This window comes from Gavialis gangeticus, unplaced genomic scaffold, assembly GCF_001723915.1.
Source record: "Gavialis gangeticus isolate Ggan-Ray unplaced genomic scaffold, GavGan_comp1, whole genome shotgun sequence".
Taxonomy (NCBI): Eukaryota; Metazoa; Chordata; order Crocodylia; family Gavialidae; genus Gavialis; species Gavialis gangeticus.
In genome coordinates, this window is record NW_017729025.1 from 20,296,343 (window position 1) to 20,320,517 (window position 24,175).

Sequence of the window (24,175 nt, forward strand, 5' to 3'; positions counted from 1 at the left end):
TGCCATCTTCTGGCATGCAACAGAATATTTTAGCACCTCTTACAAAACCAAAATTGGCTTTGGAGCCTGGGGGTAGACCACAAGCGGGATTTTGCACTTGAAAAGCCCTTCTGAAATGTAACAAGGGCTTGAAGGACTTAAAAATGGACCTCCTAGTCCTGGAGTTCACTGCTTTTCATGCGTCTCTGACATTCCCTATGAGATGTATACAATACGAGATCACACAGGGAGCTTGCACCACATTGTACGGCTTGTTTAAAAGGAAGGTGCTGAAGGGCCATCCTGGTTTGGCCATTATCCGTGTGACAGCCCCAGAATGCCCACGTATATATGACGGATCCAAATGGGGAGGAAGATCTTGTCCACATCCCGCAGCATGCCCAGCGTGAGGCTGCAGGAACCGATTCCCTAAATACCTCAAAGGCAAGAGATACCCACAGATCCTGAGTCCACACAGTCCTGAGTGAAGGAAAACATCTCAGCTATAGACAAGGCAGCACAGCCCAGAAGGCAGATCATTAGACAAGGATGTGGGACACCTGAGCTCGATTCCCTGCTCTGTGACCAACCTGCTTTGTGACCTTGGGCAAGTTGCTCCCCTTTGCAAGGGGCTGGAAGGGGCCCTAGGGATCACCTGATGATCACATGGAGTCAGGAGTCAATGGGGAGGAGGGCACTGAAGGGAGGCAAGAGTGGCAATTATTGTAGGAGAAAGGCTGGTGGAGGGCCTGGTGGGCTGCAGGGAGGGCGCCTAGAGATGACCGTGTGGGTGGAGGTTGAGAACCTAGGGCAGCCTGTGGAGGGGCTTGCTCTGGGCCTCTGGGAGAGCTCCCTGAAGCCAGGTATCATGGTGCTCCCTCCGTGACACAGAGGAGCAACTGCTGGTGCCTTGTAGCTCAGGCAGTTTCTGAAGACTGGAGCTAGGATACAGCAGGTCCAACAGAGCTGCCGCCTGTAAGTCATAGCAGATACCTCACACGGAGACAAACTGCCATCCTGCAACATGCTGGAGTAGGATCTTTCCTTGCCTGGCTGACACATTCCCAAGACACAGTGCTTAAATCCCAGCGAGTGATCAAGGTTTCGAAATGCCAAGAGCACTCTCCCTACATGTGAATTAAAACAACCGTCCAAGAGCTCACATTCATATATATTTGCATCCAGCAGCAGGCAGAAATATGTGCTTTGATAAATGTTTATCAGCACGTATGTGTGTGTCCTGAGTGTTTTTATCTGCGTTATTTAGTAGCAGTTGTGGTCGAAATAAAGGCTGTTCTTTTTAAGAGCTACATAAGAAGTGGGGCACCCACAACTCTTGTCACTCCCACTCCTCCATTACAATGAAGGATGAGGGGAGTTGCCTTTCCCATACAAAGGATTAAGCCTTAAAGAAGTTTGCTGAGCCACATTTGGTATTCTGGCTTTTCATGATACCAGCATCTCACTCTGCTGCTCTGAGCCTTTATTGCAGTGTTTCCCAACCAGTGTGCCATCAGAAATGAACAGGCGGTGCCATGGTATTTTGCCATGGCAATGAGCTACAATACACATGAGGATGGGGAATGCCTTAACAGGTGTGCTGCAGAAAATTTGTATTAATGTAAGTGTGCCTTGGGCTGGAAAAGGTTGGGGCACACTGCTTCATTGCTTATGTGTGGGTGTATCTACACATGCAATTAATGTGACATGATAAACTGTAGCAAAGTTTGCACTGGAGTTGGTTGCTTCCAGGTGCAGCGTCTACACATATCTGCAGAAAAGTGCATGTGTAGAGGCATCCAATGTGTGCTATTTCGGCTCCCACTGCTAATTCAAATCAACAGGCAGCCTTTGAAAAAATATGCCATGGGAAATGAACAAGCGTATCAGTTGATGACTAATTGGAAACGTGGATGGACTTTGATCAGGGAAAGTGGTGGTATGACAGAGAGCGATGCATGCAGCCATAATGTGGATTGTATTTGTCCCACCCCACACCCCAAGGGACCGTCACACCTTTCTTACAGCCCCCCTAGAACAGCCCATCTAGTAAGCGTGGACAACCAGGACTATGAGATTACTCCGCAGAAAGCACTATGTATTTGAGCTGCTTAAGACTCCTTCACTTGGTGGCATTGTTGAAAGGATACCCATAAAAAGGCAGCCTCCCCATGCCTCAAACCTGCCTCTGGTGCTGGGGATGGAAGTGGCTTTCCCCTAGATCCATTTGGGCATCAGCTCTTGGCTCCAGCCACCCTCTAATGGTGGGAGGGGAGTCTTGAAAGATGTAGACACCTCCAGGCTGATCTAAGGAGCCAGCCATAATATTTAGGACTTGGTCACTTAACTCTTTTTGATTCCACTGAGATTTCAGCACATAGCTTTTTTAGACAATCCCACCAGCAGCTTATCTGTATTTTTAGTGCCAAGGTAATTTTTAAAAACTGGCCTTTAGCACCCCAGGCATCTACTGTTTTGACTCACAGCTAATGTCAGGACTTCAGTAACCCTATGTCACTGGAACATTAATGTTCACATGTAAAGTCTCCTCAAGGCTGGTAACGCAGAGTTTAAGTGCCCATATCTATGTCTTTCTGAAGCTTGATTGTATTAGGATCAAGTTATTGCTTAAAGGATCACTTAATACTGGATAGTGTGTTGCCCAGATGTGGACATATTTATTTCACACAGTTGGTGAGCTAATCAAGTGCAGCATATGAATATTTTAGACACTGTCACAAATGATTTGATTATACAAGTGCTCTGGAATAAGAGAAGTTCTCAGAACACTAGGAAATTATTTCTTTGACAAATCATTGAAAATACCAATTATTTTACGCATAAAAAATCTTCAGTTTCACGTAGAAACATACATATATTGAACTTTCTGATTAACTCTGGGATCCACCTTTCCATAGGCAGTCTTTCTGTTGAGGCCCATCTTCCAAATTCACTGAGTATCTGGAATTCCAGTCTCGTTCAAAAAGATTTTTTAATTGCTCTTGCATTGATAGAGTCTTTTTGGAGGGATCAGTTGAGACCTGGTTGATAATCAGCCCTACTCCAGCTGTAGTAGTAAAGTAATCTTCTGACCAATTGGAAGTCCCTACAGGGTAGAAAACATCACGTTTAGTCACACTGAATAAATAAATACAATGTTATGTCAACTATTTTATCAGGCAGATGAGAAAATGGGAGCATGATGGTGGACAAAATTATCAAGCCTGAGCTCTCATTTTACATTCCCAAATCCTTATTTAGGTTCCTAAATACAAGTGGCCTGACTTACAGGTTTCTACGGGCCTCATTCGGTGGAGCCAGTGACTGAGATGCACTGGATTTCCCTATTATAGCAATTAATAAGATTTGGCTATCAGTAGGGACCTACTCAAATCACGATTTCACTTTCCATGAAAAGCGGAGTTTCCTGTGATTTTTGGTGGAATTGCCAGAAAAAAAAACAACTTACTGAAAATAAAATGCTGGCTGTCCAGTGGGAGCCAGCAGTTCTCACAGTAGCTGGCACACAGAAGCTAGCCCAGATGGTGGCCACCCCCTTCTCCTTCCACCGCTGACTAGTCAAGAGGGCTACCCATTGTGCAGCCCTGCCTCTCTCCACCAATCAGCTGTGAGGGGTGGAACCGCACGAACAGCAGCCCTCTGGTGAAGGGTAGCCCTTTCCACCAATCAGCAGTGAGGGGTTGGGCTGCCGCTGGGGGCCCTTGGCGAATCATTAGCCGGGGGGGGGGCTTTACCATGTAAAACCATGAAAATGGCAGTGGGCACCACTACCAGCCTGCAAAATCATCCTCCTGCTTCCTTGATTTCAGTAAGTCCCTAGCTATGAAGATGATGGGGAGGGAAATCAAAGCTAACATTTGTTTTGGGCTCGTGTATTTCACTCTTCCATCCCCCTGTCTTCAGTGGGGCCTGAGCTGCCCTGCTAGCAAAGCAATGTCTAAGGACTCCTATACACATGCAGGGAGGCTACTCTGACTTGCTGTAATTACAGCACGTTGGATCAGGCTCAGTTAATCAAGTGTGGAAATTACCGTGCTCCAGCAGGCTCCAGTGTCCTGTAAATCAGCATCCCCGTGCTGAAAATGGTGGCGGGAAGCTTTAAACCAAAGCTCATTCAACGAGCTTTAGTTCAAAGTGCCCCGGGGCCACGTTTCAGAGTGGGAATGCTGATACATGTGACACGCCAGGTGCTTTAATAAGCACGGCTCTCGGACCTGTGCCAATTAAAGCCCCACCTCCCCTGCCTCCCAGAGCACATCTATAAACGCCCTAAAGTTCTTGCTCCTTCAAAAGGAAATGGCTATAAATAAACAATTTTCAAAGCTGAACCTGCTAAAAAAAAAAAAAAAAAAGATGGGCCCCAGATAAATAATACATATGGTGGTGAGTTAGATACACAGGTGGGACCCACAGGTACTGTGCTGGACCCATTAACCAGATGTTCAAAGGTAGAGACCTGGTTGGATATGATCCCTGATGCTTTGTCAGAAGCCCCCCTGCCACATAGCATTAAGCATCGTGAATATATCATAAATCCTATTTTAGTACTTAGGGTGTCTCCTGAGGCCAGTCTTACCTGGACAAATCTATAGGTGATTCCAGAATGAGCATTGGTTAGAAAATAAATTTGCTGAGAAACTACCTGTGTTTCTATCTTCAGAAATTAAATTTAATAGGAGACCATCCTACATTGGCTAGAAGATGAAATGGGTGACCTACCAAGCCTTTTCTAGCCCCTTACTCGGATCTACAATTCTACTATGAGAGGGAAAAATAAATGCCAGTTACTAATTTAGCAGTGACTGAAGCTACTGTCTTCTTAAATCCGCTCCTGGAGTTCTGTTTAACGAATACCCAGTAACAAATACCCAGTAAAGTGGATACCTGACAACAAATGATTTTATTAGAGCAAGATAATGTTTTTCACTGGAACGTTAACTGTCACTGTGCGACTCTAGATACACATCTCACTACTAGTGTGTTACAGAAATAGTTACTTCTGCTCATTTGGGGCCAGGACTTGTCTACTTTCATTCTTAATGGTTCACAATCTGATGAAATAAAGCTCTTGCTGATTTTGTCTGACATTATTGCCCACCCCTCCCTCTGCTTCTGCCCCATCATCTCTTTGCTTCTCTATCCGGTGCAGAGATTCTGCCAGATGCTATCCACGGTGCTATGATTCTGTACTTTTTCCTGATGAACTGAGCTAACATTTGACATTTCACCCAATTTCATTTCAGTGCTAACTCTGTTTTTCTAATCATGTCTTAAACTAGTCACATTTAGAGCAGCAGGGTGCTTACCAATATAGGCCACCTTATCAGTGACCATGTACTTGTTGTGATTCACTCTCCCATAAGGAATGTTCGTGTGATTCAGAACTGGAACAATGAAGAGCTTCTGCATGGAAGGAAATTACAAAGCATACGCAGAATTATTTGAGCAAAGCACAGATAATGTTATTGGACACTGAAAACTTTCCCAGTTTTCCAGAACAGAATAGAATCTACAAAAGCTCTGGCTTAAGATGATTTAGAAAAGATTTGACACATATCCAGTAAAACTAACTTGGACAAAATGATGACTCCACTGTATGCATAATTGGATAATCCAGTGGGATCAGTTAAGGATAATGTGCATTGCATACTGTTCCATCACTGCAACAACTATTACTACAGGAAAGACAACTAAGTGCAATTCTAGGCAGCTATTTAATAGCATTACTGATCTCCAGTCATCATTCATTGGTACTTTATTACGTGCTTGAATAGGCTGACCCCAGACAGGGAGAGGTATTGCAAAGAGTAACAAAGATTTTTAATGTTTTTAAACTCTAATTAAAAATTACATGTGAAGTCCTTTTTTCTTTGTCCTACTAAATAGTCCTCCCTCTTGATCTTGTTGCAGTCTTCTCTCCTGGTATCCACTCCATGTTAGGAGGTACCAACAGCCATTGATACATTTCTAAGTATTGCTTAGCATTGGTGCAGCAATTAATTTGTAGGTAGGTGGGCAGAGAGGAGAATCATTCATCCTGAGATGTGCTTGGTATTAAACAAAGTGTCATTGATGAATACCTCACACCACAAAAAGTAACGCTGTGGAATTTGATATTGGGTGTGAAGTGCATTCACGTACCGTGTAAGCTGTCACAAGAACAGTGCAACCCTGCCTTGGATTCATATTGCAAACTAATTTTAAATAAACGCCAACAGTTCCTTGAAAAATTGTACCTGGGCCCAGTTTTGAAAGGGCTGTAAGATCGATAAGTATACCTATTTATGCAGGCAAACATTTGCATTTATGTACACGGTAGGCCTGTACAAAGCGGCTAGTATTTGCTTCAGATTTGGATTCAGCTGATTCGGGGGACAACGATGAGATCCGAATCACTGTCCCGATTTGATCTGGCCGAATCTCCAAATCTCTGACTCAGCCAGGCCAGGCTCATCCCCCGCAGCCTGGAAATGGCTGCCCCTGCCCACTCCAGCTCCCAGCACTTGTTAAAAAAAAAAGCCCTGGTTCACCGGGTGCTGCTGGGCAAGGGGGGCAATCCATACTGCCCCCAACTGCCCCATGCTGCATGGGGGGCTATGCATGAGCCCCTCGACCCCCCAGCTCCCCCCACAGGTGCCCCGCCCAGGCCAGCTCCGGCCCTTTAAGAAAAAAAAAACAATGAGAAAGTCTCTGGACTCTCCCCTCCTGCTGGCGGGAGTGATCCCCACTGCCCCCCACTGCCCCATGCCACATGGGGGGCTGAGCATGAGCCTCCAAACCCCTGAGGCTGCTACAGGAGTGGTGAGTCCCAGGCCTTTTCCTGAGTTTTTTTAAAAGGCCCAGAGCTGGCCCGGCCGGGGCACCAGTTGGGGGGCCGGGGAACAAGGGGTGGGGTCGGGGAGCTTGTGCAGAGCCCCCCATGCTGCGTGGGGCAATGGGGGGTAGTGGGGATTGCCCCCTCTGTCAAGCAGCACCCGGTGAGCACCGGGGCTTTTCATTAAAGTACGGAGCTGGGGTGGGCAGGAGAAGCCATGGGGGGGCTGGGGTCCCCCCATAGTCCCCTCCCCCCTCACCTGTCCCTAGTACTTACCAGCTCAGAGTGGCTGCAGCTTCCTGCTGCAGCCACCGGGGACTGTCCGAATCATCGAAGCTCTCTGAATCTTTTCCAAAGATTTGAAGAGCTTTGAATCGATTCGGACCTTTAAATTGGTCCCCTGATTCAGTTCAGATTTGGAGATTCAGCCACCGAATCGGGCCAAATCTCCTCCGAACCGAATCAGCACCCAAAGCTTCGCACAGCCCTAGTACACAGCAGTGCATTTAGAACACACATGGGTGCGGTGACTACCGTTCCCAGAGACGCACACTCAAAATCTGCCTTCTTATAAGTACAGCCCATTACAGCAAGAGTTTTCCTGTCTTACCACTTCCATGCTGATGTGGGTATTGGGATCACTGAGAGCACGCAGTGACTGCAGGTAACGGAGCATAGAGGGGTCAGTGTGAAGCCAGCAGCTGATTAAAAGCCGGACACATACCTTGCGGGTGAATGCTACACTTCTCAGAGCATCATCAATAGCTGGCCAGTATCTATAGGAAAGGAAGTAAATTAACAGAAAAGCACTTGCAAAACATATCCATCAAGAGATCTCACATTACACAGGATACATGTACATGTCTACTTAATGGAACAAAATAAACTCTGGAGCATACTATGCCAGAATTTATTGCTCCCAGGTGCTGCATTTGCACGTGCTCCTGGGACTGCAGCACGCAGAGCCAAGTCAGAGCAGCCCAGGCTGGCAGAGGATCCAGGGGGCTCAGCCTGCCAGCCAGGGGTTGCTCTGACCCAGCTCAACATGTTGCTGAGGGGTTGGCTGGGACATGAGGGTGCTTCAGTGTGGGGCTAGTCGGCAGGCAGCCCCTGCACTGAAGTACCCTTGTGCCCCAGCCAGGTTGGTCCCCATCTACACATGTGTTGTGGTAGAGTAAATTAGTCTGCCACTGGATAGTACTTGTATATATGGTGGAATAAATGAGTTTACTCCAGCCTAATAGCATTGTATGTGTAAACGCTGATGTTTTACTGTAGAGCTAATTAGTCAGCTCTGCAGCAAAAATCTCATGCAGATGCGCCTGCTGATCACTAAGTAACTATAGCACTAATATAGTGCTAAGGCCAGACCTTTAAAAGTCACAGCCCAGCATAAAGACAGTGTGGAGGTCAGGGGCAGTAGATTATAGTACACTTTAAGATGCTTAATTGCAATATGGTAGAGCATTTGCTTGCATTCTCTTGACCAAAGTTTGGGAAAGAAAAGAAGAGGCAAAGAAATGAGCAAGCAAATGAAAATCAGAGGCAAGAATAATTTTAGAAAGTGCAAGTGAAACAGGTCAAAAGAATAAAGCTGCATGTTGCTTGGAGTACATTTTGTGGCCAGTTAGATCTCGTTTAGGAAGATATAGCTTAAATAGGGAGTAAAAATAGGCACATAAATATTAATTTGAGTAAAACCTATTAAAAACATCTTGTAAAATGTGGGCCTTACTAAGCTCTGTGATAGCGAGCTAGGGAATAGAGGATAAAAATCTGAGTTCACCTTGGAACCTTTGCTCTACAGCCTCGAACTACAATTCTTGCTGAACAGCCCAGCAAGATAAGTGCTCTTTTAAATCTTAGTTTGCCACTTAGGTGAAAAATCCTTCTCCCTAAAAAATGGGTATCCTGTGGGGCTGTGCGAAGCTTTGACAGCCATTTCATTTCAGAGTTGTTCTGGCCTGTTTCAGTGCCCAAGACACCAAATCCAAATCAGAACAGGAGACTGAGAAAAAGCTCCAAAATAAAATGAAAGCATCTGAAACTTTTTGGAAAATTTCAGAGTTTTGAAGCTGGGCTTGCAGGGAACCAGAAACTAAGAAGAGGGAGGGGGAGGAAATGGGGGAAGGACTGCTCTGTAGCTGGCCAAAGTCTGAGATCTGTCCCTGAGGTCCTTTCCAATCCCAGTGCTCTGGGGGAGGGGGAGCAGCTAGCTGTCATCCCGCATGCAGATCCAGGGTCCATGCCCCCCAGGAAGAGTCCAGCACAACTGTGCAGACTCCTTAGGGTGGTGCGGGCCCCCAGATCTGCGTGCAGGATGACAGCAGGCTGTCACTGCCAGCTGAGGCCAACGGCAGCATCAGCCTTCCCAGCATTTGGCATGCACTGCGCCAAGTGCTGGTCCCAGCTGGCAGTGGCAGCCTGCCTTCATCCTGCGTGCAGATCTGGGGGCCTGTGCCCCCCAGGAGTCTGGCACAGCTCTGTAGCCCTCCTGGGGGGCACAGACCCCCAGATCTGTGTGTGGCATGACAGCATGCTGCTGTCTGGGGCCAGCACCTGAGTCTGTTTGGCACAGCCCATGCCAAGCGCTGGAAAGAACCCAGTGCTGGCGCTGGCCCCAGCTGGCAACGGCAGCCTGCTGTCATCCCGCATGCAGATCCAGGGGTCTACACCCCTGGGAAGAGTCCAGCACAGCTCTGCAGCCCTCCTGGGTGGTGCGGACCCACAGATCTGTGCACAGGATGGCAGGAGGCTGCTGCTGTCAGCTGGATCCTCCCAGCACTTGGCGTGGGCTGTGTCGAGTGCTGGTCCCAGCCGGCAACAGCAGCCTGCTGTCATCCCTCGCACAGATCCAGGGGCCCATGACCCCTGGGAGGAGTCTAGAAGAGCACCGCAGCCCTCCCGGGAGGCACAGGCCCCTGGATCTGCACATGGGATGACAGCAGGCTGCCGCATCGGCAAGTTATATGAATTTTGCTTTGGACAGTTTGAGGCGCAGTTTCACAAAAACCCCAGCACCTATCTCCTTGAAACTTGGAGGCTTCAGAAGGGGCTACCATCTCTCCAATTTTCATCTGAATCAGCCAAAAAATGACAAAGTTATATGTATTTTAGTGATTCCCCCTTATAGTCTATGGCTGAATCTCCAAAACAGCATCAAAATTCCAAAACAGTTTTGGCCAAATCGAATCGGGACCGTGATCTTAAACACCGAATCGAATCACTCTGAAATGGCCAAATCCGAATCCGAACAGCCATTTCACACAGCCCTAGTAACCTGCTAGAGGCTATTCTGAAAACCTTAGGACTTGAGATAATTTTATTTTTGAATTCTCTCACATGTTAATTTGATTGATATTTCTGTAGATGAATGCACATTTTAGAAATTGTAATCATTTGCTTGATGTGTGCCTTACCTGTACTGTTCAGTGATTTATAGCTCATCTGTATTTCATCATTAAATTTGCTATGAAAGGGTTTCTATATTTGTGCTGGTGAGTTTTTATCTTTGAACCTTTCTCGGTTCTGTGAATATCTTTGGGGCCCTCAGGAGCTGTTCTACAGAAAGCCTCTTGGAAGTATTATGGGCAGAGCCATGGCTCCCACTTTAGCTCCATCCTATTCCACCAGTGAACGCACATGGAAGTGAGCACGTGGTACCACTTCCCGTCCATGTCTCCTTGCCCCTTTAGTATTCAGGACAAGAGTGTGAAGGAAGCACAGAGATCTGCTCTCTGAATGCAGGGACCGTAATTCCTCCTGGCACCTGTAAAATATGGTTTCCATATTTTAAAACCAGCTCCCTAGTTCATGAACACATAGTTATTAAAACAGAAGCCTTTTTCCTTCTGAGTTCATCAGCCTCATCTGCTGCCACATGCCCTGAACTAATCAGCCTCAATGTGTAACATTATGGCTGGATGCTGTGGAAATGATCTGGGGCCCCAATCCCTTGTCCCACAGGCCATTCAGATGCGCGTGTGTCAGATGAAGCCCTAGACATCACAAACCAGGGATTAAGGTTCAAGGTGGAGAATGAGCAGCATTAACAAATGGATTCTCAAGGGGGAAATAACTGGTTGTCAGGCAACTAATTTTAATCCAAAACAACGGGAGGCAAGGAATAAGTCCAATCAAATCTATAACAGGAAAACAGAATTTCTCTGAATCATTTGACTTGCAGAAGTATCTGTCAAGAGGCAGACAGACTTTAAATATTTGTTTTAAGGCCAACATCATCTATCTGTATCTCACCTCCATGCCCTCAAGCTTCTGAAGCCCCTAGCTGTAGCCTTATGCTCAGTGATCATCATACCAGAAGACGCATACTAGGATAAGACTGTTGATAGCAACATAAAACGAATGGTAATTCAGGGCTTCCCATTTCCTTACAAGCGTCTTTGAGCAAAGCGCACCTAATTACATATAATCATCTCTCCTTATCAGTTCTTTGAGAACCACAGAGATGTTCCATGCATATCAAGTACATGTAAACTTCCCAATCAAGTGCAGCTTAGAGGTTGTTCCTTTTTAATACCTAATGACTTAATAGCTCTCTGAATTAGTCAAAGCTAAGGTTATACGCAGAGTAGGCAAAATATCTAGCCACAGTGCTTACAATTCTGGCTCCCGCTAGTTCCCAAAGCAGGAAGCAAACATACAATGCCGTCTCCCTGCCCTGTGCAGGTGTGCATCCCTCCTTGAAGAGCCTGGACAACCGTAGATGCCTTTGTAATGTAAGGGAGGGAAATGCATACAGGCTTCATTTGAAATATAGTGGAAGGAAGCAGAGAAGCACAGACACTAGCAAGATATACAGTAAGACCGGAATCAAGAGTCATTAGTAGGATTGAAGGGTAGAAACAGATGTCGCCGAACAAAAGCTGATCAGCTGCGATGGGACATGTTCCACCACAACTAATCCGCTTTGCTGGGGGATGCACACGTCGCCCCTTGTTCTGCTTCAGACCCCCTGGCTAATGTGGGACAAGGGGTGGTGTGCTCCCCTTGCGATGTGGAGGCACAGGTCAGCACGGGGCCCAGCGTGGGGAGATCTGAGGAATCCCCACTCCTGCGCCCTCCCTCCCCACTCGGACCAGACCCACACTGACCTGTGCCTCTGCCTGCAACACAGAGCAGAATAGGTCCCAGCAGGGAGGCAAAGGGCAGTGCGGGAGCTGGGAAATTCATGAGGCTCAGTCCCAAACTGACAGATCCTGGCATGGAGGCAAGGGGTGCCGGGAACTCCCCAGTTCCTGCATCGTCCTGGGCCTCCTTGCCAGTACCAGCGGTGACCCGTACTTCAAGCAGAGGCACAGGTCAACATGGCACAGGGTAACACAGAAGGGCATAGGACCTGGGGAATCGCCAGCACCCTGGGCCTCTGTGCTGGGACCTGTGCTTCATATGGTCAGTGCAGGTCTCAGCCTGGAGGCACAGGGTGGTGGGAATTACCTGGCTTCTATGCCCTGGCCCGGCCCGGTCCCTTACTGATCTGTGCCTCTGTATGCAGTATGGGCCAGTGTAGATCCCACTGTAGAGGCCTGGGCTCATATGGGTACCAGTGTGGAGGCACGGGGCGCCTAGGATTCCCTGGGTCCCATACCTCCATGTGGGACCTGTGTGGGCTTTCCCTGCTTACAGAGATGGGCCCCCGGTGTGTCTGTAGGAGGCAAAAGCCAGGCAGATGCCCTGGGGGCTGGAGGAGCCGGATCCTGCCCAGGTACGGAGGATCAGACCCCAGGGCAGCAGGGGATGCAGGCCGCCTGCCTTCTGGCACCACAGAGGAAATAGATGTTGGCCACAATAAAGCAGCAACATTTGTTAGTATTTTTTGTCGCAATACTGACAAAGGGCAGGGACATCTATTTGCTCAGCATTTGTGTCACCATAAAATGGTTATGGAAGCACAAGTGCAACACCAGGTGACATTTGTTCTTACCCAAAATCATGGTGTGACCACAACAATCAGCTTCTCCCAGGGCCAGAAGCCAAGAACTCATAGGGAAGGTGGCAGACTGGAGGTGTTGGGAAGCAGAGGAGGGAAACAAAGCAGCTCACTTTTTGGAAATTTTTGCACCAAAATATTTCTGCAAATCCACTCTCTCTCTGTCTCCAGGTTCTTGTGGTTTCAGCTTGAAATAAGTTGGAGGTTAAAGGCCTGATTCTCCTGCCCCTGTATTGTGGTTTACTTGGATCCGAAGTGAGGGCAGAGCCAGTGTGAACTGCTACCGAACAAAAAGGGAAGTATTTCGTACCCATTTGGCAGTGACATGAATGACAGTCCAAGGTGCAGAGCAATGGAGAATTGGGTCCAAAGTCTCTGTTCCCTCACCACATGTAAAAGCACAATATTTACATGTGCGCAGGGGACGGGGCTGGGGCATTTCTAGTAAGAACAAACTGTTATAGCTAGCATTTAGTTATGAATATATTTGTCTGATTTATCCAGATTTAGCATCATACCTAGCTGGGTGTGTGAAGCGGCTTGTAGGGAAATATTCCATAACAGAAGCATATACATATTCCTGTGCATCTTTTATAATGCTGATAACAGAAAGGAGGTCATGGGTACGACCCTTCGGGGAAAAGGCAGGAGGAGATGCCTGCATGGTGGGAAACATAAAGCCTGATGATTATTGTATGTTTCTCTGTTTATAACCTACCATTTTCTTTGAACAACTGTTAAGACACTGGTATACATTACTGGATATTCATATTTTGATTACATATAAAGATGGACAAAGTAGATGGAGCACAAAAGGGGTAGACTTGCCATACGGCAGCTGATCCAAGGTAACGGTTGTGTATGTCTGCTCCGTCCCACAGCAGGTGAAAGCTATACCAGGGCAGCTCATCCAGAGGCTCAGCCTACCAGCCTGGGGCTGCTCCAACCCAGCTCAGCATGCTGCGGAAGGGCTGGCCGCGTCACGATGGTGCTCCAGTGCAGGGCTAGCCAGCAGGCAGCCGCCTCGCTGAAGCACCCTTATGTCCCAGCCAGACCTATCAGCGTCTACATGCACTGATACTACAGTGCACTGTAAGGGAGTACTTGTGTTGACAAGTACTAACCTATAGCAGTGTAGTTATTAGTTTACTGCGACCTAACAGCACTGCATGTGCAGATGCTGAGATTTTGCTGTGGAGCTAATTAGACAACTCTGCACTAAATGTCTCGTGTAGATGCACCCACTGAGTAATGAATTACTCCACAAATAGTTTCACTGAAAACTGTTGAACTACCTGGGAAGTTAAGAACTAGACAACGTAAGTAATAGATGACAGGACCCTGCACTGTCTTCCTCTGAAGACAGAGGACTCAATTCTTTATCCCTTACTTACATTTACTAGAATTTTAGTTTATGAGTAGTCCTAGTGAATTATGTGACAAGGGTCTTTTCAACACAAATTGGGTGCAGCAGGAGTCTTTAGGAAACAGCAATACAGAATAGGACATTACCAGTGTAATGTGGCATATTTTACAATGGATATAAAAATAGCAGGTTTGAATTTTAAATCCACTTACAGAAAAATAGACTTTTGTCAAAGTTCCATTAAACTGTACTGCCAAAGGTCGATCCTTGTTAATGTTGGTGGAGTAATTGGCTGGCCATGGGTCTGGGATGGAAGCATTAGCATGTCCTACATCCCAGTAAGTGCTAAATGTTTTCCAGAGATCTTGGGCTAAGCAGCTGCAGTTGTATATTACGGCACCAACTTCTTTCACCTGCAGAGTGAGTAAACAGATGTCAAAAAACCCAATAAATTGCTTAGACCTCAAGGGTATTCTTCACTCTGTGCTGCTTTCCTGCTGTGCCTATATTCTAGCTTATTATTACCATGAGCTTTTGCAAGGAGAGCTAAGATAAAATATATGCATGATGAAAGCATCTCTCAGATGGCTCTGAAATCCATCACATATTGGATATCTAACTCCACCTAGATTTTTTTTTCTAAATTGTTACCAGTCAACAGTGCAGCTCACCTGAGATAATGACCTCCAGTCCATATTGGCACTGCCAAGATAGATATGCTTCATGTCTACAATCCAGAATTTGGTATGCAGGACACCATTAGTTAGTTTTCCAAAATCAATTCTTCTTACATGAGCCCCTAAGGAAAGATATTGAATAAGAGAAAAAATGGGTTTAAATACCAGCAATTCCCAACACAGTTTTTAAGTTTAATATTAACAAGAAAACGGTAATCTGTATCATTCTTCACCTAGCCAAATATTTTATGGATTTCAATCACTTACAATCCACCTAGCAACTATTCCACCAAAACTAACAAGCACAGTTTGCTGGAGATACAGTTTATATACATGGTAACAGTTACTATAGCTTCACTTTCAGAAAAATACCATAAAGATAGATCAAACTACATTGAAGACCTTTCCAATAAAGCCCCCTTCAGTACATGATTAATTTTAAGCACATGAATAGTTTTACTGTGTTGAAGTTAAGCATGATCTTAAGTGCTATGCCAACTTGGGGCATTAGTGGCCATCCTACCACACTAAAGAACTGAAGATACTATTTGAATTAGCAATACCTTTTGCCTCCAAAACATTAAGGTCAGTTGATTTTACTGCTAAAGTTGGAAGACTGGTTGCTATATACACAGAGACATTCTCCATAAGTAAACTTTCCAACTTCTTCAGAATATCTTCACCCTGAATAACACACCCCTCATTATAATGGATGATGATGAGAGAGTTAGGTAACCATATGAAGAAAGTAAACATAGTCCAAGGGTAGGGAATATTTAATCTCGATTAAGAATGCTTCCACTAGAGAGGAATTAAAGACACAAAGCAAAGCTCCCCATCCAATTCAGGAATACCATTTTGCTTCCTATAACTGATTAATATAATCAGTCTTAAGACACTTCCATGTAGAGCCAAACACAACACTGAAATAGCGTGGAGTTCAAAGATGAAACCTAAGCAATAACAACAATTCCTGGATGAGGATACTTTTAAATTGATTTTTCATATAATTTTCCTTTAAGGATAAAAGTTATAGGGACTGTCCCAGGGTAAACTGGCCCATCAGGAGTGTTGAGATTCAGTTGCATGGGTGCTACATCTAACTCTCCCCTGCAGCGTGGTAGAAATGTGTAAAATAAGACTTGCTGGAGAGGCAAGGGCAAGGGCATGGGAATAGCAGCTTGTGATGATAATCAAGCAGAGAAGACCTAGAGACAGCACAGCCCTGGGAGCAGGTCTCTGTAAGAGTGGAAGGACAGTGGGTTCAGGTAGAGAACTTAGGAAGGAGCAAGAGTGGTTGAGGCTGGTCAGAAAGTCCAGGGGTATTCAGTTCCCAGAGCGTGGGTTCCTCCTATGTTGCCGCATGGGGGAGGAGACAGGGCTTAGGGTGGGATGAGGCTGAGTCCCAGGTGGTGGGAAAGAAAACAGACCCTTTAAAAAAGGAGGTAAGGTTTATCTTTAGGCTAAGGTGGAAGAGTCTAGGCTTTGTGTTTACCTAGAGTTGGACACCTCTGAAGGGATGAACTTTTTGCATCTTGGCTGGGGGACTGGGTACCTCAGGGACTCAATCTCTGAAGGCTGCAAGAACCCAGATGAGACGAGGGGAAGCTAGAGAAGCTGATGTGGGTGTAGTCACCTGGGGAAAGTGCTCTTCTAGATGTCTCTATATGTCTGCACGATCACATATAAACCCATTTTTGCCTTTTTTTTTTACCTTTTCAGAAGATGTGTCATTTACACTTATATCTTTTCCAGTAAGAGACCAATAGTAGGAAACCATATGAATCCTGTCCTGAGCCATGTTGAGAAGACCCATCCAGGCTTGGTCTAAGGGTTTTGCAGTGGTGCTGTTGCTTTCATAAGGCATATCATAAGGAACACTTTCCACAAGTTCAAAACTGCAATGACAATTGCATGTCATGAAGCAAACATTCACGACCTGAGAAGCCCATCAACAAATATGCAGGAGCCTGAATGCCTCTCAGGATATTGTAATAGACATTTATAACACAACCTCTGGGCTTAGACAAGGTGACCCAATAGTGTTTTCTATTTCTAGGCTCTACAGTTGCATGATGTGTAATCAAGTGGGTCAAATGTCCTTCCAAACTAGTGCAGCTTTATTAAACATTGCAGTAACTTGTTTTGTTATCTTGCTCGTTTTTAGACTAACACTAGAGCACTTTGTCTGACAGTTAATTAACTATCAGATGCGACTTACATGCATGAGTCCTTACATCTATTGACAGTGTTTTCCTTAGTAATCCTGTCTTCTACAATCTCGTCAAAGAGTACTTGATCACGTCCCTGATAGTAGATGCTGACAATGGTTTCTTCATCCTCTGGGATGACTACAGCGACATGTTTTAGGATGTAAATAGCCGTCAGGGCAATAAAGACAACTACTGAAATGGCCCCCATGATCTGCAACTAGAACAGAGTTCACATTAGATGTGGCTTGACCGTAGCTGAAAGGGCCTCCAAGAACTGGTACATCATACTGAATACTTACCACGTTGCAAGCAAAGAGGAAAGTAATTGAATGTTAATTCTGCTTTCAGCTACTGTCAAGCACAGATACCTCATTTACCTTTGTATCAAGTTGACTTACCAAAATATCTTCCCTTACTCCAAATTTATTTGACATATTTCATTTTATTTTAACACAGGAATAGTAAGTAGGTATTTTATCCTACTTTCTCCCATCAAAAAAAAATCTAGAATGCAAACATTAAACATGGAGTCATGCCCAGCTCCACCATAATAGGTATGCTTACAAACGTGAAAGAATGGGCAGCTTTGCTGTTATGTTAATGCCAAGTCAGAAACAGGAAGCTATTTTGCAAGTTCAGACTGTTTTGCTTTTATATTCCAACTCGAAAATGTCAGTTTTGAAACTGGACCATCACAACACCACTCTTACACTACCATTTTTTTAAATTGAAACTCAGCAGCTCATTAATCTATGAAGTGGATAGTGTTCCTTCTTTACAGTTTCATTGCAGTTAATCAGATTTGTTTTCCTTTATGTGTGTGTGTTTCATAAGAAAAGCAGGCAGCTGGCTTGCACTGCCCACATCCACATACACAGCATACTCTCCACTGATAACTGCTGGCGAAAGGATCATTTTTATTCTATCGGTTAGGCTCTAGGACCCGATTCTCTGAGGTGTTGAATACAAGTCTTGAGAGCTGGGAAGGTTCAGCTCTTTGAGGAAGGCTCTCAGGGCATGTCTGCACCAATTCCATGACTTGCTTGGGATACCCCTGTGAAGGACAGCTAAACCCATCCCCGTTCTGCACGTGCTGACTCCCCCCAATGAAGTGATGCACCCCCATTGCCAACACATGCCCAGTACCACTTTTACATGTGCTTACTACCTCAGGGCAGTTGTAAAGCAATTCTGTTGCCTCATTTCTAGGATTTGGTGCATGTGGCATGGGAACAAGTGGACAGAAGGTAAGAGAGCTGGAGTCTCCTGCCTCATTACTTTAGGAAAATTGGGCTACAAGCCAGAGGTGTCAATGTGGACATGCAACAAATAATTGTGAAGAACAGAAATTGCCACAATTATTAATCTCTTATTTTGATGCTAACCACTCCATAAGATACCAGTTTAAGATCCATTTACACCATAAAAAGCTGCTTAATTTTTTTTTTTAATTTGGGCATAACTTCTCTAAATTATAAACAGCTGTTTTCAGAGGAAGGGTGAACCCCTTGATCATTTGAGTACTAGGGAAGGAAACAGGACTGCTTGCATGAGTAGGGATTCCCCTGTAAGCAAAGACTATAGGATTTAGGCTTCGTGTTATTTCAAGCAGCAGGGTTTCATCAGACCTTTAGTTGAGTCAACACGCACTTTTGGCAGTGAAATCAGCAGCAAACAGGATAAAAACTGACACAATTCAAAACTTGTACTAAAGTATTATAATTAAATTGCCGTTTCTTTTCCAGGATTTTGGTACAATGGAATGCAATTCCCAACTCTGATAGACAAAAAGCAGTGTACTCAAATAACCTACCATTCTGATGTCTTTTTGATCATTTGGATTTAATTTCTGATAAAAGTACTTATATGACATCTGGGACTTTTTAAATATCTTGCTCTCACCCTGAAAAACAGAAATGTGCATGTAAAAAAGTAAGAGATGTAAGGAAGTTCTAGAGTAAAGTTTGCCTAAAGCCTATTTCATACAGGAATCCAGGTAATCGCTGTGTTTTATACACTATTCAGACATTAGAGTCCAGAGAGCAATTGCTATAAAATGGGCCTTAGGTGGCATGAAAAGACTTCAAAATGAAGGGGAGGGTTAGTTTTTTGCAGCTTTTTCCATAGGGCTTTTGCACAAATAACACCTCCCTGCATTTACAGTATAAGGAACTAACCCCCCCACTTCAGATATCACAACACCCAGCTTTTCCCATAATACTTGTGAGTAAGGTGGCCGCTAATAATGTCAAGGTCCGAAAGGTAGAAAGGACAGTGTAGTTTTTCCAACATCTAAATTATTTTACATTTTGACTATATTTAATCCCTCTTCCCTGCCCTATATGCATTGATTGTTGTCTCAGTCTGCAGCCTCTTCAAGGCAGGGATTGTGTTAAGGGACATTGATCAAACAGGCCTAAAATGTCTGGGCCTCTTTTCCTCCAAAACAGCCGTGTTTCAGAAGCTAGCTAACCCTGGTGTACAGGCTGTGTTCTCCCTGGATGCATGAGTTCTCCAGGTCCACATCTACAGAAAGCATGTCCCTGCTTTTGTGTTGGCACCAGCCAGCAGAAACTGCCCCAAGGAGTTAAAGAAAGCATATTCATATTTGCAGCACATGCGATGCTTTTATAATAGCAGAATATCACTAAGACACCCTAGAGCTCAAAGAGGGGTTACCTTTCTAAACACTCACAAGCAAACACTTCACATATACCTAAAGGATCAAAATGAGCCCTGGAATGACTCCACTGACTTCAGTGGAATTACACCAAGAATGAATCTGGTGCGAGGGGACATTAGTTGTTCCAGAAGCAAAGGACTTATCCTGAGGCAGGACGGATTCCATTACGATAGGAACAAAAAGTGCTAGTACAACATGAGCAGCCCTCTTGATCACTGTTCCTGAGCTGTAATGCACCCCCACAGTGCTTAACCTGCAATTGGAAGCGTGATTACAGCATGGAGTTTAACCTAGCTAGCCCCACAAATAGATTCCCATGGCCCAGGCAGGCTTGTACTGCACACATTGTCAGGGCTTCCCTGATATAGCCAACCAAAGAGGCTAAAGCTAAATGGGGTATGTCTGGCCCTGCTGCACTCAAACCTCTGGTGCCTATACACATGCTGGTTCGCACTCTAATTAGAAAGCATCAGAGCAAATTCAATTAATCAAGTTTGCTCCACTGTCTAATTAGAATGCTCCAGTGTGGCCTCGCCATCACATGTATAAACCCTTGTGAGTTTTAAAATGGCTCTTGGGGCACTATATCTAAACCTCATGGAACGAGGTTTAAATAAAGCATCCCGCAGCCGTTTTTAAATACATGGGCGCTTAATACATGTGACAGTGAGGCTTTTTAATTAAAACAGCTCTCCAGGAACCACTCTGATTAAACCTCCCACCCCACCCCTGAGCATGTGTATAGGCAGCTTCTGGTTCTGGTGTGGACATACCCAAAGGCTACTGAGTCCCAAGAGTCAGATGGAAGGGAGGAGAAACACCCAAATGACAGTGAACAACTGAGGATGTGGACCTCAAATAGAGGCTTGGAGAAGAGGAGAGACTCAGATGAAAGTGTAAAGGTGGCAGAACAACGAACAGAGACCAGGGTGGAAAAGGAACAGAATAAAAGGATGAAAACAGTCATGTAAAAAAAAACAAAAACAGTCCACAAGTGCACAGAGGACAGCTGTCAGCCTCGCTCAGAGTCAGAAAACGAGGTCTATGATTGCAGCGTTGAAGCACAGGGTCCATTGTGTTGAGACCAATACAAATACAGAGTTATAAACGGTCCCTGCCCCAGACAGCTGGTGAGACAGGCACAGGGTGGGGGAAGGGCTATTGCACACCAGCAGTGACCATCATGAGGGCAGCAAATGTCAGGGCAGGGCCATGAATTTTGGGGGTTGTTTTAATTAGGAGGAAAGCAGTTATGTGGCAAGAAAAGGGGAGAGAAGAGGCAGACAGGGCTTGACTGGGCAAGGGAGGGTGAGGGAAAGAGGGGCAGGTGTGAAATGGGGTTGAGGTGAAGAGACCACCGAGAAGGAAGAGAGTAGAAGCAAACAGCCAGTCAGCACAGGGCAGAGAAAGTCCACTCAGTGTGAGTAGGCAAAGATCATTTTAGCTGCTTCCACCTCAGCTCTGGAGGCCCCAAACACACATTACATTTAGAGATGCGATTGACAGGTTTAAATAGTAACCGGACACACGTGCAACTCATTGTAAGATATGATAATGCAGTAAACAAGCCACAAAGTTATTCTGCTTATTGTAAGTCCATTGCCTATAATGTGGAATAACTTTGTGGCTTGTTTGTATCACACCTTAAATTGAAAGTGTGGCCAGGACTGCCTGGGGGGCACCCAGCTGACAGGACCTGGTATTCAGGGAGCCCTGTATTGATCGGGTTGCCGCAGCCTGATGTTGAGGTCCCTGTGCTCTGGGAACTGTATAAACGTTGCGTGCTACCCCGCCGAGCATCAAGCTCTGCATGTGCTGAGCAGATTGTTGACCAGGGCTGGGGACTGGATTGGTTCTTGACCCCAATTGACAGCCAGCTGATTGGATTCATCTTACTGGTGCAGGGAGGGTCTGGACCAGAAAATGAAGTGCAGTTGGGTTGTCTGATCCCACAGTTGTTCATCCTGCCATACATATGTGGATGCATGACTGTTGGAATCGAGGATTAGATCCCATCATGTTTTAAAGTGAATGTCTGTCAGGGGTATAAGTCCCTTGCACAGTTCTGGGTCCACCCTGCTGGGGAAAGGGTAATCTCATGCCCCCACTCCACTCCTCTGATTTTGGTTGCTTTGGCAGGTCCTCCAACCAGTTAGAGTCTCTGGTCACAACCCCCTGCACTTGGGCACCTGGAACCACAGCTCAGGGGCTGGAGAGGCCTGTTAGAGGTCAACAACCCATCCAGATCCCAAAGCTAAAACATTCTCTGCAGGACATCGTCTGATGCTCTGATGCCAGCAGGAGCCTGTAGAGGAACTGCAGCTTTCTGTGCACTCCCAGTGAGGTTATGCCTTCAAAGGGTGGCAGCTCGAGGGAGTTATAATTAACATGTTTCAGTTCTCTTTTTTAGTGACACAAAACAGCTTTGGGAAGGAGCAGCTTTCTTTTTAAAACTGACTGAGCAACCTCCCATATGCCATAATATGCAAGAGGAATAAAACCCCATCTTGTTCAAACAAAGGAATCCTACAATCCCACTGACCATCAGGAATTCAACCCCCAGCTGGTTCTATTGACCAAAGCCCACAGAAATGCATCAAACCACAGCAACAGAGGATCTGGTACCAAAATTTAATTTTGGAAAAAAGAAAATGAAAGAGAATTGAAGCTTTTAAGAGAAAAAACAAGCCCAGTTATGGATCATTAATTCACCACAACTCGTTAACCGCTTTCTTCAACTTTGCCAGCTGCTTCCAGTGCCTGAAGTCTACCAAAGGGCAAGGAATAAAATATGTGTTTAATATTGCTAAATATTAGCAATAGCCAGAGAAGCTAATCCTAGTATTTGGTGAGCATGTTGGGCTATTTGATGCTGCATAACACAGGGTTGCTTTCTAATATATGCATGCATGCACGCACATGCACACACACACACACACGTACATATCCCTTATTGTTACAACACAAGAGAGCTTTAGGCTTGGGCATCTTTTGAATTTTTCTCAGCAAGAAATTCAAAACATGCATGTCAAGCCCTTACAAAGATGAGCTTCTAAAATAAAATCTCCTCCCTGTGAGCTCTTTGATGTACCTCAGATGAGCAAGGTACATTCATCTCCCTTTTTTGGAAAAAAACCACAAGACAGTAGCATAATAATTCAACATACTTACCATCTTGGGAGCCTACTCACAGCTCGAAATGCTGCCTCTTTCTGATCTCACTCACAGCTACAGTTATGGCAGAGAGCAAGCAGCACAAACCCCCAGTAGATTTGTACGTGTTATTTTTTTCCTTCCCCATTTGCTCGCTGCAGCAAACACTTCCGCTTACCAGCAGGAGTTAACAAGATCTGCCAATAAAGAGAGATTTCAAGTAGCTGTTTGGCAGTGATTACCTTATTATCTGATCTTAACGTCTGAACCTCAACAGATGAAAATCATCATGGATCCAGCCAGCCCCTGGGGACCTGGATCTGTTACAGGGGACCTGGATGGCAAAGTTCCCATTGCTTTCAAGAGAACTAGGTCAGACTCTGGGTCAGTGCTGAGCTTGAAAAGGTAGGCCGTGTAGGAAAGAGTAACACATTTTCAATGCAAGTAAACTGTTATTCAATTTGTTGTGAGCATTTTAAAACCATCAAATGAGAACAAAGTGGCTCCAACATTCAGGTCTTTCAATACATCTTAGGGACAAAGGCGGCAAACCCACTCTTTCTTAAGGCAAACAAAAACGCCTTTGCTTACCCACCTTAAAGATTTCAATACAATATCACCCCTCCACGCCACCCCTGACTGTCCCTCATCATTACTCTTTTCCCAGCAAGTCAGAGAAGACGAGCCAGTTAGCCTGAAATAATATAAGCAATATGCTTAGTTTGGAATTTATTCATTTATGCTGTTTCGGCACATTGTTCTAGCCATCTTAAAGTGATGTCATCACCAGTGTGAAGAGTTGAAGGCCACCAGGTAGCATTGTAAATGGCCATGTCAACAATGTGGGACATGGTTTGAACTTGTCCACATGGGCCTTTGCTGTTATTTGAATGAAATATAATTTTACTGGGCTGGGCACCTTTTAGCCTACAATTCCTTCTTTAACAACAGTGTAGTAGAAATTGGTATTTAAGCAGTTGGGTGGAAAGGTTGGTGTCTACAACAGAGTGACACATTTTAGCTCGCAGACTGCTTTGAACGCAAGAGGTTACTGTCATCTCCTCTCATTAGCAGTGCTTTTTTTTTCTGTGGACACAATGTGGGAAAAGTAGTTGGAGAGTCTCCTGTGCAAACAAGGCTTTAACATTTCTTGCCATTAAAAGCCATGGATGGAAAAGCCACAAGAAGTTGGAGGAAAGTACAGGATTCACCCAACACAGTCTGAGAAAAAGGAAGATGTTAACAGTCAAGACTGAACGGTTATGGACAAGATATACCATCAACAAGGCGCAAGGCAAAAGCACTGAAGGCAGAAGAAC

The 24,175-nt window shown here is 45.2% G+C and overlaps 1 protein-coding gene across 2 annotated transcripts; it reads right to left on the minus strand.

The window, feature by feature from the left end:
* Positions 1 to 2,029: 2,029 nt before the first annotated feature.
* Positions 2,030 to 22,982, minus strand: PLD4 (phospholipase D family member 4). Of its 2 annotated transcripts, XM_019518477.1 has the most exons (11): positions 22,875 to 22,982; positions 18,834 to 18,923; positions 17,029 to 17,237; positions 16,522 to 16,705; positions 15,371 to 15,491; positions 14,802 to 14,929; positions 14,343 to 14,543; positions 13,283 to 13,422; positions 7,425 to 7,590; positions 5,307 to 5,403; positions 2,031 to 3,085 (listed from the first exon to the last, which is right to left on the minus strand). In XM_019518477.1, the coding sequence occupies exons 1-11, from the start codon at positions 22,875 to 22,877 to the stop codon at positions 2,871 to 2,873; spliced, it is 1,554 nt and encodes a 517-aa protein (XP_019374022.1). In that variant the 5' UTR covers positions 22,878 to 22,982; the 3' UTR covers positions 2,031 to 2,870. The 2 variants fall into 2 exon arrangements, with proteins under 2 accessions (XP_019374023.1, XP_019374022.1); XM_019518478.1 differs by lacking the exon at positions 17,029 to 17,237 and having other exon boundaries at positions 2,030 to 3,085.
* Between the last annotated feature and the right edge of the window lie 1,193 nt (positions 22,983 to 24,175).

Excerpts from the sequence above, each read along its gene's own strand:
- PLD4 (XM_019518477.1), bottom strand. Across the intron at positions 13,423-14,342 it reads TGACAAAAGTCTATTTTTCT|GCATCTCCTCCTGCCTTTTC; the intron begins GTAAGTGGATTT and ends CCCACCATGCAG. Across the intron at positions 7,591-13,282 it reads CGCTTCACACACCCAGCTAG|ATACTGGCCAGCTATTGATG; the intron begins GTATGATGCTAA and ends CCTTTCCTATAG.